This window comes from Somniosus microcephalus, chromosome 9 (genome assembly GCF_052327205.1).
Source record: "Somniosus microcephalus isolate GS21.2 chromosome 9, FLI_Smic_1.0, whole genome shotgun sequence".
NCBI lineage: Eukaryota > Metazoa > Chordata > Chondrichthyes > Squaliformes > Somniosidae > Somniosus > Somniosus microcephalus.
This window is the reverse complement of record NC_140995.1, coordinates 251,156,760-251,171,866: the sequence shown is the minus strand read 5'-3', so window position 1 is coordinate 251,171,866 and position 15,107 is coordinate 251,156,760. Positions and strand designations below refer to the sequence as shown.

The window sequence follows — 15,107 nt, the reverse complement described above, 5'->3', positions numbered from 1 at the left end:
GCCATTTCTTTGTTCCCCATTATAAATTCCCCTGATTCTGACTGCAAGGGACCTACGCTTGACTTCACCAATCTTTTTCTCTTCACATATCTATAAAAGCTTTTACAGTCAGTTTTTATGTTCCCTGCAAGCTTACTCTCATATTCTATTTTCCCTTCTTAATTAATCCCTTTGTCCTCCTTTGTTGACTCCTAAACTGCACCCAATCCTCAGGTTTACTGCTTTTTCTGGCCAATTTATATGTCCTCTCCTTGGATCTTATGCTATCCCTAATTTCCCCTGTTAGCCACGGTTGAGTCACCTTTTTTGTTTTATTTTTATGCCAAACTGGGATGAATAAATTCTGTAGTTCATCCATGCGATCTTTGAATGTTTGCCATTGCCTATCCACCGTCAACCCTTTGAGTGACATTCCCCAATCAATCCTACCCAACTCGCGCCTCATATCATCGTAGTTTCCTTTATTTAAATTCAGGACCCTAGTCTCTGAGTCAACTACTTCACTCTCCATCTTAATGAAGAATTCTATCATATTATGATCGCTCCGACCCAAGGGGCCTCGCACAACAAGATTGCTAATTAATCCTTTCTCATTACATAATACCCAGTCTAAGATGGCCTGATCTCTGGTTGGTTCCTCGACATATTGGTCCAGGAAACCATCCCGTATACACTCCAGGAATTCCTCCTCCACAGTATTGTTACTAATTTGGTTAGCCCAATCTATATGTAGATTAAAGTCACCCATGATAACTGCTGTGTTCTTATTGCACGCGTCTCGAATTTCCCTTTTAATGCCATCCCCAACCTCCGCATTACTGTTTGGAGGTCTATATACCACTCCCACTAACGTTTTCTGCCCCTTGTTATTTCTCAATTCTACCCATACAGATTCCACATCATCAGAGCTAATATCCTTCCTTACAATTGTGTTAATCCCCTCTTTAACCAGCAATGCTACCCCACCTCCTTTTCGCCTATCTTTCCTGAATATTGAATATCCCTGGATGTTGAGTTCCCAGCCTTCGCCACCCTGGAGCCATGTTTCCGTAATCCCAATCAAATCATATCCGTTTACCTCTATTTGCGCAGCTAATTCATCCACCTTATTACGAATGCTCCTCGCATTAAGACACAAGGCCTTCGGGCTTGTTTTTTTTAACGCTCTTAGACCTTTTAGAATTATTATTTACTGTGGCCATGTTTGATTTAAACCCTTGATTTCTCTGACTGCCACCTTTGTTTTTCTCCTTCCTATCTTTTGCTTTTATCCTGGTTTCCCTTTCCTCTGTCTCCCTGCTCAGGTTCCCAACCCCCTGCCATTTTAGTTTAAACCCTACTCCAGAGCACTTGCAAACACTCCCCCTAGGACATCGGTTCCAGCCCTGCCCAGGTGCAAACCGTCCCGTTTGAACTGGTCCCACCTCCCCCAGAACCGGTTCCAATGTCCCAGGAATTTGAATCCCTCCCCCTGGCACCATTCCTCTAGCCACGTATTCATCTGAAATATCCTCCTATTTCTACTCTGACTAGCACGTGGCACTGGTAGCAATCCTGAGATTACTACCTTTGAGGTCCTATTTTTTAATTTACCTCCTAACTCCCTTTATTCAGCTTTTAGGACCTCATCCCGTTTTTTTACCTATATCGTTGGTACCTATATGCACCACGACAACTGGCTGTTCACCCTCCCCTCCAAACTCCAGGGGAATCAAGGGATATGGAGATCGGGTGGGAAAGTGGAGTTGAGGTGGATGATGAGCCATAATCTTATTGAATGTTGGAGCAGGCTCGAGGGGCCGTCTGGCCTCCTTCTGCTCTTATTCCTTATGTCTGGCCTATATGTGACTCCAGTCCCACACCAATGTGGTTGACTCTTAACTGCCCTCTGAAGTGGCCCAGCGAGACACTATCGGTTCAAGAAGGCCCACCACCACCACCTCAAGGCAACACGGCAATAAATGCTGCCCTTGCCAGCAACTGAAGCACCTGGGTGAGGGGGCGGTCTGCAGCAAAGACAGAGTCAGTCCTCGCCCACGCAGCGCAGCTTACCATCAGCTTCTGCGAGACACTGTTGTACATGGAGTACTTGCTGGAGGGTGCGTCCATCTGCAGCCCGGCAGTGGGATCACCCTGCAGCGACGGCAGAGAGAGGCCCAAAGCTCCACCAAACATCGGTCTGCTCGGCTCACTGTCACTGTCCTCATCCTCGCTACTGGCCAGCCCTGGAGGGTGGGGGGCAGGGGGAAGGAAGGAAGGGCAGGCAGAGGGGGAGGGAAGGAGGGAGAGAGTGTGTGAGACACAGCTATATACATTGATTCTGTACAGATTGCATGACACGATTAAAATTAACTATCATTCTTGATCACTGCCCGGCATTCAGGAGATTCTCGGTGACCCGGCCCCGGGGACATTCTCGGTGACCGGGCCCCGGGGGGTTCTCACTGACCCGGGCCCCGGGGGACATTCTCGGTGACCCGGCCCCGGGGGACATTCTCGGTGACCCGGCCCCGGGGGACATTCTCGGTGACCCGGCCCCGGGGACATTCTCGGTGACCCGGCCCCGGGGGACATTCTCGGTGACCCGGCCCCGGGGGACATTCTCGGTGACCCGGCCCCGGGGGACATTCTCGGTGACCCGGCCCCGGGGGACATTCTCGGTGACCCGGCCCTGGGGACATTCTCGGTGACCGCCCCCCTGGGACATTCTCGGTGACCAGGCCCCGGGGACATTCTCGGTGACCCGGCCCCGGGGGACATTCTCGGTGACCGGGCCCCGGGGGACATTCTCGGTGACCCGGCCCCGGGGACATTCTCGGTGACCCGACCCCGGGGGACATTCTCGGTGACCCGGCCCCGGGGGACACTCTCGGTGACCCGGGCCCCGGGGACATTCTCGGTGACCGGGCCCCGGGGGTTTCTCACTGACCCGGCCCCGGGGAACATTCTCGGTGACCCGGCCCCGGGGACATCCTCGGTGACCCGGCCCCGGGGACATTCTCGGTGACCCGGCCCCGGGGACATTCTCGGTGACCCGGCCCGGGGGACATTCTCGGTGACCCGGCCCCGGGGACATTCTCGGTGACCCGGGCCCCGGGGGACATTCTCGGTGACCGGGCCCCGGGGACATTCTCGGTGACCGGGCCCCGGGGACATTCTCGGTGACCCGGCCCCGGGGAGATTCCCGGTGACCCAGCCCCGGGGAGATTCCCGGTGACCCGGCCCCGGGGACATTCTCGGTAACCCGGCCCCGGGGAGATTCTCGGTGACCCGGCCCCGGGGACATTCTCGGTGACCCGGCCCCGGGGGACATTCTCGGTGACCGGCCCCCTGGGACATTCTCGGTGACCCGGCCCCGGGGGACATTCTCGGTGACCCGGCCCCGGGGACATTCTCGGTGACCCGGGGACATTCTCGGTGACCCGGCCCCGGGGACATTCTCGGTGACCCAGCCCCGGGAGTTTCTCGGTGACCCGGCCCCGGGGAGATTCTCGGTGACCCGGCCCCGGGGACATTTTCGGTGACCCGGCCCCGGGAGTTTCTCGGTGACCCGGCCCCGGGAGTTTCTCGGTGACCGGACCCCGAGAGCTTCTCGGTGACCCGGCCCCAGGAGTTTCTCGGTGACCCGGCCCCGGGAGTTTCTCGGTGACCCGGCCTCGGGGAGATTCTCGGTGACCGGGCCCCGGGGACATTCTCGGTGACCGGGCCCCGGGGACATTCTCGGTGTCCAAGCCCCGGGGACATTCTCGGTGACCGGGCCCCGGGGACATTCTCGGTGACCGGGACCCGGGGACATTCTCGGTGACCCGGCCCCGGGGACATTCTCGGTGACCGGGCCCCGGGAGTTTCTCGGTGACCCGGCCCCGGGAGTTTCTCGGTGACCCGGCCCCGGGGGACATTCTCGGTGACCGGGCCCCGGGGACATTCTCGGTGACCGGGCCCCGGGGGACATTCTCGGTGACCGGGCCCCGGGGGACATTCTCGGTGACCGGGCCCCGGGGGACATTCTCGGTGACCCGGCCCCGAGGACCCGGCCCCGGGGACATTCTCGGTGACCCGGCCCCGGGGACATTCTCGGTGACCGGGCCCCGGGGACATTCTCGGTGACCCGGCCCCGGGGACATTCTCGGTGGCCCGGCCCCGGGGGTTTCTCGGTGACGCGGCCCCGGGGACATTCTCGGTGACCCGGCCCCGGGAGTTTCTCGGTGACCCGGCCCCGGGGACATTCTCGGTTACCGGGCCCCGGGGACATTCTCGGTGGCCCGGCCCCGGGGGTTTCTCGGTGGCCCGGCCCCGGGGGACATTCTCGGTGAACCGGCCCCGGGGGTTTCTCGGTGACCCGGCCCCGGGGGTTTCTCGGTGACCCGGCCCCGGGGGTTTCTCGGTCACCCGGCCACGGGGACATTCTCGGTGACCCGGCCCCGGGGACATTCTCGGTGACCGGGCCCCGGGGGCTTCTCACTGACCCGGCCCCGGGGGACATTCTCGGTGACCCGGCCCCCGGGGGACATTCTCGGTGACCCGGCCCCGGGGGACATTCTCGGTGACCCGGCCCCGGGGGACATTCTCGGTGACCCGGCCCCGGGGGACATTCTCGGTGACCGGGCCCCGGGGACATTCTCGGTGACCCGGCCCCGGGGACATTCTCGGTGACCCGGCCCCGGGGACATTCTCGGTGACCCGGCCCCGGGGACATTCTCGGTGACCGGGCCCCGGGGACATTCTCGGTGACCGGGCCCCGGGGGACATTCTCGGTGACCCGGCCCCGGGAGTTTCTCGGTGACCCGGCCCTGGGGACATTCTCGGTGACCGGGCCCCGGGGACATTCTCGGTGACCCGGCCCCGGGGACATTCTCGGTGACCCGGCCCCGGGAGTTTCTCGGTGACCCGGCCCCGGGGACATTCTCGGTGACCGGGCCCCGGGGACATTCTCGGTGACCCGGCCCCGGGGGACATTCTCGGTGACCCGGCCCCGGGGACATTCTCGGTGACCCGGCCCCGGGGACATTCTCGGTGACCCGGCCCCGGGGACATTCTCGGTGACCCGGCCCCGGGGACATTCTCGGTGACCCGGCTCCGGGGACATTCTCGGTGACCCGGTCCCGGGGACATTCTCCGTGACCCGGGCCCCGGGGGACATTCTCGGTGACCCGGCCCCGGGGGACATTCTCGGTGACCCGGCCCCGGGGACATTCTCGGTGACCCGGCCCCGGGGACATTCTCGGTGGCCCGGCCCCGGGGACATTCTCGGTGACCCGGCCCCGGGAGTTTCTCGGTGACCGGGCCCCGGGGGACATTCTCGGTGACCGGGCCCCGGGGACATTCTCGGTGACCCGGCCCCGGGGGACATTCTCGGTGACCGGGCCCCGGGGGACATTCTCGGTGACCGGGACCCGGGGACATTCTCGGTGACCCGGCCCCGGGGACATTCTCGGTGACCGGGCCCCGGGAGTTTCTCGGTGACCCGGCCCCGGGGACATTCTCGGTGACCGGGCCCCGGGGACATTCTCGGTGACCCGGCCCCGGGGGACATTCTCGGTGACCCGGCCCCGGGGACATTCTCGGTGACCCGGCCCCGGGGACATTCTCGGTGACCCGGCCCCGGGGACATTCTCGGTGACCCGGCCCCGGGGACATTCTCGGTGACCCGGCTCCGGGGACATTCTCGGTGACCCGGTCCCGGGGACATTCTCCGTGACCCGGGGGACATTCTCGGTGACCCGGCCCCGGGGGACATTCTCGGTGACCAGGCCCCGGGGACATTCTCGGTGACCCGGCCCCGGGGACATTCTCGGTGACCCGGCCCCGGGGACATTCTCGGTGGCCCGGCCCCGGGGGTTTCTCGGTGACGCGGCCCCGGGGGTTTCTCGGTGACGCGGCCCCGGGGACATTCTCGGTGACCCGGCCCCGGGAGTTTCTCGGTGACCGGGCCCCGGGGGACATTCTCGGTGACCGGGCCCCGGGGACATTCTCGGTGACCCGGCCCCGGGAGTTTCTCGGTGACCGGGCCCCGGGGGACATTCTCGGTGACCGGGCCCCGGGGACATTCTCGGTGACCCGGCCCCGGGGGACATTCTCGGTGACCGGGCCCCGGGGGACATTCTCGGTGACCGGGACCCGGGGACATTCTCGGTGACCCGGCCCCGGGGACATTCTCGGTGACCGGGCCCCGGGAGTTTCTCGGTGACCCGGCCCCGGGGACATTCTCGGTGACCGGGCCCCGGGGACATTCTCGGTGACCCGGCCCCGGGGGACATTCTCGGTGACCCGGCCCCGGGGACATTCTCGGTGACCCGGCCCCGGGGACATTCTCGGTGACCCGGCCCCGGGGACATTCTCGGTGACCCGGCCCCGGGGACATTCTCGGTGACCCGGCTCCGGGGACATTCTCGGTGACCCGGTCCCGGGGACATTCTCCGTGACCCGGGCCCCGGGGGACATTCTCGGTGACCCGGCCCCGGGGGACATTCTCGGTGACCAGGCCCCGGGGACATTCTCGGTGACCCGGCCCCGGGGACATTCTCGGTGACCCGGCCCCGGGGACATTCTCGGTGGCCCGGCCCCGGGGGTTTCTCGGTGACGCGGCCCCGGGGACATTCTCGGTGACCCGGCCCCGGGAGTTTCTCGGTGACCGGGCCCCGGGGGACATTCTCGGTGACCGGGCCCCGGGGACATTCTCGGTGACCCGGCCCCGGGAGTTTCTCGGTGACCGGGCCCCGGGAGTTTCTCGGTGACCCGGCCCCGGGGGGTTCTCGGTGACCCGGCCCCGGGAGTTTCTCGGTGACCCGGCCCCGGGAGTTTCTCGGTGACCCGGCCCCGGGAGTTTCTCGGTGACCCGGCCCCGGGGACATTATCGGTGACCCGGCCCCGGGGGTATTCTCGGTGACCCGGCCCCGGGGGACATTCTCGGTGACCGGGCCCCGGGGACATTCTCGGTGACCCGGCCCCGGGGACATTCTCGGTGACCCGGCCCCGGGGACATTCTCGGTGACCGGGCCCCGGGGACATTCTCGGTGACCGGGCCCCGGGGGACATTCTCGGTGACCCGGCCCCGGGAGTTTCTCGGTGACCCGGCCCTGGGGACATTCTCGGTGACCGGGCCCCGGGGACATTCTCGGTGACCCGGCCCCGGGGACATTCTCGGTGACCCGGCCCCGGGAGTTTCTCGGTGACCCGGCCCCGGGGACATTCTCGGTGACCGGGCCCCGGGGACATTCTCGGTGACCCGGCCCCGGGGGACATTCTCGGTGACCCGGCCCCGGGGACATTCTCGGTGACCCGGCCCCGGGGACATTCTCGGTGACCCGGCCCCGGGGACATTCTCGGTGACCCGGCCCCGGGAGTTTCTCGGTGACCCGGCCCCGGGGACATTCTCGGTTACCGGGCCCCGGGGACATTCTCGGTGGCCCGGCCCCGGGGGTTTCTCGGTGGCCCGGCCCCGGGGGTTTCTCGGTGACCTGGCCCCGGGGGTTTCTCGGTGACCCGGCCCCGGGGGTTTCTCGGTGACCCGGCCCCGGGGGTTTCTCGGTGACCCGGCCCCGGGGACATTCTCCGTGACCGGGCCCCGGGGGTTTCTCGGTGACCCGGCCCCGGGGGTTTCTCGGTGACCCGGCCCCGGGGGTTTCTCGGTGACCCGGCCCCGGGGACATTCTCCGTGACCGGGCCCCGGGGACATTCTCCGTGACTCGGTGACTCGGCCCCGGGAATTTCTCGGTGACCCGGCCCCGGGGACATTCTCCGTGACTCGGTGACTCGGCCCCGGGAATTTCTCACTGACCCGGCCCCGGGGGACATGCTCGGTGACCCGGCCCCGGGGGACATTCTCGGTGACCCGGCCCCGGGGACATTCTCGGTGACCCGGGGACATTCTCGGTGACCGGGCCCCGGGGACATTCTCGGTGACCCGGCCCCGGGGACATTCTCGGTGACCCGGGGACATTCTCGGTGACCCGGCCCCGGGGACATTCTCGGTGACCCAGCCCCGGGAGTTTCTCGGTGACCCGGCCCCGGGGACATTCTCGGTGACCGGGCCCCGGGGACATTCTCGGTGACCCGGGGACATTCTCGGTGACCCGGCCTCGGGGACATTCTCGGTGACCCGGCCCCGGGAGTTTCTCGGTGACCCGGCCCCGGGGAGATTCTCGGTGACCCGGCCCCGGGGACATTCTCGGTGACCCGGCCCCGGGGACATTCTCGGTGACCCGGCCCCGGGAGTTTCTCGGTGACGCGGCTCCGGGAGTTTCTCGGTGACCGGACCCCGGGAGCTTCTCGGTGACCCGGCCCCGGGAGTTTCTCGGTGACCCGGCCCCGGGAGTTTCTCGGTGACCCGGCCCCGGGGGACATTCTCGGTGACCGGGCCCCGGGGACATTCTCGGTGACCGGGCCCCGGGGACATTCTCGGTGACCGGGCCCCGGGGACATTCTCGGTGACCGGGCCCCGGGGACATTCTCGGTGACCGGGCCCCGGGGACATTCTCGGTGACCGGGCCCCGGGGACATTCTCGGTGACCCGGCCCCGGGGACATTCTCGGTGACCCGGCTCCGGGGACATTCTCGGTGACCCGGTCCCGGGGACATTCTCGGTGACCCGGGCCCCGGGGGACATTCTCGGTGACCCGGCCCCGGGGGTTTCTCGGTGACGCGGCCCCGGGGACATTCTCGGTGACCCGGCCCCGGGGGACATTCTCAGAGACCCGGCCCCGGGAGTTTCTCGGTGACCGGGCCCCGGGAGTTTCTCGGTGACCCGGCCCCAGGGGGTTCTCGGTGACCCGGCCCCGGGAGTTTCTCGGTGACCCGGCCCCGGGGACATTCTCGGTGGCCCGGCCCCGGGGGTTTCTCGGTGACCCGGCCCCAGGAGTTTCTCGGTGACCCGGCCCCGGGGACATTCTCGGTTACCGGGCCCCGGGACATTCTCGGTGGCCCGGCCCCGGGGGTTTCTCGGTGGCCCGGCCCCGGGGACATTCTCGGTGACCCGGCCCCGGGGGACATTCTCGGTGACCGGGCCCCGGGGGACATTCTCGGTGACCCGGCCCCGGGGGACATTCTCGGTGACCCGGCCCCGGGGACATTCTCGGTGAACCGGCCCCGGGCGACATTCTCGGTGACCGGGCCTCGGGGACATTCTCGGTGACCCGGCCCCGGGGGACATTCTCGGTGACCCGGCCCCGAGGACCCGGCCCCGGGGACATTCTCGGTGACCGGGCCCCGGGGACATTCTCGGTGACGGCCCCCGGGGACATTCTCGGTGACCCGGCCCCGGGGACATTCTCGGTGACCCGGCCCCGGGGACATTCTCGGTGACCCGGCCCCGGGGACATTCTCGGTGACCCGGCTCCGGGGACATTCTCGGTGACCCGGTCCCGGGGACATTCTCGGTGACCCGGGCCCCGGGGACATTCTCGGTGACCCGGCCCCGGGGGACATTCTCGGTGACCCGGCCCCGGGGACATTCTCGGTGGCCCGGCCCCGGGGGTTTCTCGGTGACGCGGCCCCGGGGACATTCTCGGTGACCCGGCCCCGGGAGTTTCTCGGTGACCGGGCCCCGGGGGACATTCTCGGTGACCGGGCCCCGGGAGTTTCTCGGTGACCGGGCCCCGGGAGTTTCTCGGTGACCGGGCCCCGGGGGACATTCTCGGTGACCAGGCCCCGGGGACATTCTCGGTGACCCGGCCCCGGGGACATTCTCGGTGACCCGGCCCCGGGGACATTCTCGGTGGCCCGGCCCCGGGGGTTTCTCGGTGACGCGGCCCCGGGGACATTCTCGGTGACCCGGCCCCGGGAGTTTCTCGGTGACCCGGCCCCGGGGACATTCTCGGTTACCGGGCCCCGGGGACATTCTCGGTGGCCCGGCCCCGGGGGTTTCTCGGTGGCCCGGCCCCGGGGGACATTCTCGGTGAACCGGCCCCAGGGGTTTCTCGGTGACCCGGCCCCGGGGGTTTCTCGGTGACCCGGCCCCGGGGGTTTCTCGGTGACCGGTCCCCGGGGGTTTCTCGGTGACCCGGCCCCGGGGACATTCTCGCTGACCCGGCCACGGGGACATTCTCGGTGACCCGGCCCCGGGGACATTCTCGGTGACCGGGCCCCGGGGGACATTCTCGGTGACCCGGCCCCGGGGGACATTCTCGGTGACCCGGGCCCCGGGGACATTCTCGGTGACCGGGCCCCGGGGGCTTCTCACTGACCCGGCCCCGGGGGACATTCTCGGTGACCCGGCCCCCGGGGGACATTCTCGGTGACCCGGCCCCGGGGGACATTCTCGGTGACCCGGCCCCGGGGGACATTCTCGGTGACCCGGCCCCGGGGGACATTCTCGGTGACCCGGCCCCGGGGGACATTCTCGGTGACCGGGCCCCGGGGACATTCTCGGTGACCCGGCCCCGGGGACATTCTCGGTGACCCGGCCCCGGGGACATTCTCGGTGACCCGGCCCCGGGGACATTCTCGGAGACCGGGTCCCGGGGACATTCTCGGTGACCGGGCCCCGGGGGACATTCTCGGTGACCCGGCCCCGGGAGTTTCTCGGTGACCCGGCCCTGGGGACATTCTCGGTGACCGGGCCCCGGGGACATTCTCGGTGACCCGGCCCCGGGGACATTCTCGGTGACCCGGCCCCGGGAGTTTCTCGGTGGCCCGGCCCCGGGGACATTCTCGGTGACCGGGCCCCGGGGACATTCTCGGTGACCCGGCCCCGGGGGACATTCTCGGTGACCCGGCCCCGGGGACATTCTCGGTGACCCGGCCCCGGGGACATTCTCGGTGACCCGGCCCCGGGGACATTCTCGGTGACCCGGCTCCGGGGACATTCTCGGTGACCCGGCCCCGGGGGACATTCTCGGTGACCAGGCCCCGGGGACATTCTCGGTGACCCGGCCCCGGGGACATTCTCGGTGACGCGGCCCCGGGGACATTCTCGGTGACCCGGCCCCGGGAGTTTCTCGGTGACCGGGCCCCGGGGGACATTCTCGGTGACCGGGCCCCGGGGACATTCTCGGTGACCCGGCCCCGGGGGACATTCTCGGTGACCGGGCCCCGGGGGACATTCTCGGTGACCGGGACCCGGGGACATTCTCGGTGACACGGCCCCGGGGACATTCTCGGTGACCGGGCCCCGGGAGTTTCTCGGTGACCCGGCCCCGGGGACATTCTCGGTGACCGGGCCCCGGGGACATTCTCGGTGACCCGGCCCCGGGGGACATTCTCGGTGACCCGGCCCCGGGGGACATTCTCGGTGACCCGGCCGGGGGACATTCTCGGTGACCCGGCCCCGGGGACATTCTCGGTGACCCGGCCCCGGGGACATTCTCGGTGACCCGGCCCCGGGGACATTCTCGGTGACCCGGCTCCGGGGACATTCTCGGTGACCCGGTCCCGGGGACATTCTCCGTGACCCGGGCCCCGGGGGACATTCTCGGTGACCCGGCCCCGGGGGACATTCTCGGTGACCAGGCCCCGGGGACATTCTCGGTGACCCGGCCCCGGGGACATTCTCGGTGACCCGGCCCCGGGGACATTCTCGGTGGCCCGGCCCCGGGGGTTTCTCGGTGACGCGGCCCCGGGGACATTCTCGGTGACCCGGCCCCGGGAGTTTCTCGGTGACCGGGCCCCGGGGGACATTCTCGGTGACCGGGCCCCGGGAGTTTCTCGGTGACCGGGCCCCGGGAGTTTCTCGGTGACCGGGCCCCGGGGGACATTCTCGGTGACCAGGCCCCGGGGACATTCTCGGTGACCCGGCCCCGGGGACATTCTCGGTGACCCGGCCCCGGGGACATTCTCGGTGGCCCGGCCCCGGGGGTTTCTCGGTGACGCGGCCCCGGGGACATTCTCGGTGACCCGGCCCCGGGAGTTTCTCGGTGACCCGGCCCCGGGGACATTCTCGGTTACCGGGCCCCGGGGACATTCTCGGTGGCCCGGCCCCGGGGGTTTCTCGGTGGCCCGGCCCCGGGGGACATTCTCGGTGAACCGGCCCCAGGGGTTTCTCGGTGACCCGGCCCCGGGGGTTTCTCGGTGACCCGGCCCCGGGGGTTTCTCGGTGACCGGTCCCCGGGGGTTTCTCGGTGACCCGGCCCCGGGGACATTCTCGCTGACCCGGCCACGGGGACATTCTCGGTGACCCGGCCCCGGGGACATTCTCGGTGACCGGGCCCCGGGGGACATTCTCGGTGACCCGGCCCCGGGGGACATTCTCGGTGACCCGGGCCCCGGGGACATTCTCGGTGACCGGGCCCCGGGGGCTTCTCACTGACCCGGCCCCGGGGGACATTCTCGGTGACCCGGCCCCCGGGGGACATTCTCGGTGACCCGGCCCCGGGGGACATTCTCGGTGACCCGGCCCCGGGGGACATTCTCGGTGACCCGGCCCCGGGGGACATTCTCGGTGACCCGGCCCCGGGGGACATTCTCGGTGACCGGGCCCCGGGGACATTCTCGGTGACCCGGCCCCGGGGACATTCTCGGTGACCCGGCCCCGGGGACATTCTCGGTGACCCGGCCCCGGGGACATTCTCGGAGACCGGGCCCCGGGGACATTCTCGGTGACCGGGCCCCGGGGGACATTCTCGGTGACCCGGCCCCGGGAGTTTCTCGGTGACCCGGCCCTGGGGACATTCTCGGTGACCGGGCCCCGGGGACATTCTCGGTGACCCGGCCCCGGGGACATTCTCGGTGACCCGGCCCCGGGAGTTTCTCGGTGGCCCGGCCCCGGGGACATTCTCGGTGACCGGGCCCCGGGGACATTCTCGGTGACCCGGCCCCGGGGGACATTCTCGGTGACCCGGCCCCGGGGACATTCTCGGTGACCCGGCCCCGGGGACATTCTCGGTGACCCGGCCCCGGGGACATTCTCGGTGACCCGGCTCCGGGGACATTCTCGGTGACCCGGCCCCGGGGGACATTCTCGGTGACCAGGCCCCGGGGACATTCTCGGTGACCCGGCCCCGGGGACATTCTCGGTGACGCGGCCCCGGGGACATTCTCGGTGACCCGGCCCCGGGAGTTTCTCGGTGACCGGGCCCCGGGGGACATTCTCGGTGACCGGGCCCCGGGGACATTCTCGGTGACCCGGCCCCGGGGGACATTCTCGGTGACCGGGCCCCGGGGGACATTCTCGGTGACCGGGACCCGGGGACATTCTCGGTGACACGGCCCCGGGGACATTCTCGGTGACCGGGCCCCGGGAGTTTCTCGGTGACCCGGCCCCGGGGACATTCTCGGTGACCGGGCCCCGGGGACATTCTCGGTGACCCGGCCCCGGGGGACATTCTCGGTGACCCGGCCCCGGGGGACATTCTCGGTGACCCGGCCCCGGGGACATTCTCGGTGACCCGGCCCCGGGGACATTCTCGGTGACCCGGCCCCGGGGACATTCTCGGTGACCCGGCTCCGGGGACATTCTCGGTGACCCGGTCCCGGGGACATTCTCCGTGACCCGGGCCCCGGGGGACATTCTCGGTGACCCGGCCCCGGGGGACATTCTCGGTGACCAGGCCCCGGGGACATTCTCGGTGACCCGGCCCCGGGGACATTCTCGGTGACCCGGCCCCGGGGACATTCTCGGTGGCCCGGCCCCGGGGGTTTCTCGGTGACGCGGCCCCGGGGACATTCTCGGTGACCCGGCCCCGGGAGTTTCTCGGTGACCGGGCCCCGGGGGACATTCTCGGTGACCGGGCCCCGGGGACATTCTCGGTGACCCGGCCCCGGGAGTTTCTCGGTGACCGGGCCCCGGGAGTTTCTCGGTGACCCGGCCCCGGGGTGTTCTCGGTGACCCGGCCCCGGGAGTTTCTCGGTGACCCGGCCCCGGGAGTTTCTCGGTGACCCGGCCCCGGGAGTTTCTCGGTGACCCGGCCCCGGGGACATTATCGGTGACCCGGCCCCGGGGGTATTCTCGGTGACCGGGCCCCGGGGACATTCTCGGTGACCCGGCCCCGGGGGACATTCTCGGTGACCCGGCCCCGGGAGTTTCTCGGTGACCCGGCCCCGGGGACATTCTCGGTTACCGGGCCCCGGGGACATTCTCGGTGGCCCGGCCCCGGGGGTTTCTCGGTGGCCCGGCCCCGGGGGTTTCTCGGTGACCTGGCCCCGGGGGTTTCTCGGTGACCCGGCCCCGGGGGTTTCTCGGTGACCCGGCCCCGGGGGTTTCTCGGTGACCCGGCCCCGGGGACATTCTCCGTGACCGGGCCCCGGGGGTTTCTCGGTGACCCGGCCCCGGGGGTTTCTCGGTGACACGGCCCCGGGGGTTTCTCGGTGACCCGGCCCCGGGGACATTCTCCGTGACCGGGCCCCGGGGACATTCTCCGTGACTCGGTGACTCGGCCCCGGGAATTTCTCGGTGACCCGGCCCCGGGGACATTCTCCGTGACTCGGTGACTCGGCCCCGGGAATTTCTCACTGACCCGGCCCCGGGGGACATTCTCGGTGACCCGGCCCCGGGGGACATTCTCGGTGACCCGGGGACATTCTCGGTGACCGGGCCCCGGGGACATTCTCGGTGACCCGGCCCCGGGGACATTCTCGGTGACCCGGGGACATTCTCGGTGACCCGGCCCCGGGGACATTCTCGGTGACCCAGCCCCGGGAGTTTCTCGGTGACCCGGCCCCGGGGACATTCTCGGTGACCGGGCCCCGGGGACATTCCATTCTCGGTGACCCGGTCCCGGGGACATTCTCGGTGACCCGGGCCCCGGGGACATTCTCGGTGACCCGGCCCCGGGGGACATTCTCGGTGACCCGGCCCCGGGGACATTCTCGGTGGCCCGGCCCCGGGGGTTTCTCGGTGACGCGGCCCCGGGGACATTCTCGGTGACCCGGCCCCGGGAGTTTCTCGGTGACCGGGCCCCGGGGGACATTCTCGGTGACCGGGCCCCGGGAGTTTCTCGGTGACCGGGCCCCGGGAGTTTCTCGGTGACCGGGCCCCGGGGGACATTCTCGGTGACCAGGCCCCGGGGACATTCTCAGTGACCCGGCCCCGGGGACATTCTCGGTGACCCGGCCCCGGGGACATTCTCGGTGGCCCGGCCCCGGGGGTTTCTCGGTGACCCGGCCCCAGGAGTTTCTCGGTGACCCGGCCCCGGGGACATTCTCGGTTACCGGGCCCCAGGGACATTCTCGGTGGC

General features: G+C 68.7%; 1 protein-coding gene across 1 annotated transcript in view; it reads right to left on the bottom strand.

The window, feature by feature from the left end:
• Window positions 1-15,107, bottom strand: part of cmtr1 (cap methyltransferase 1) — a 155,269-nt gene that overhangs the window by 131,620 nt on the left and 8,542 nt on the right. Inside the window, 1 exon segment of the mRNA XM_085998153.1 lies at window positions 2,053-2,225. Within this exon segment, the coding sequence (XP_085854279.1) occupies window positions 2,053-2,225 (173 nt within the window).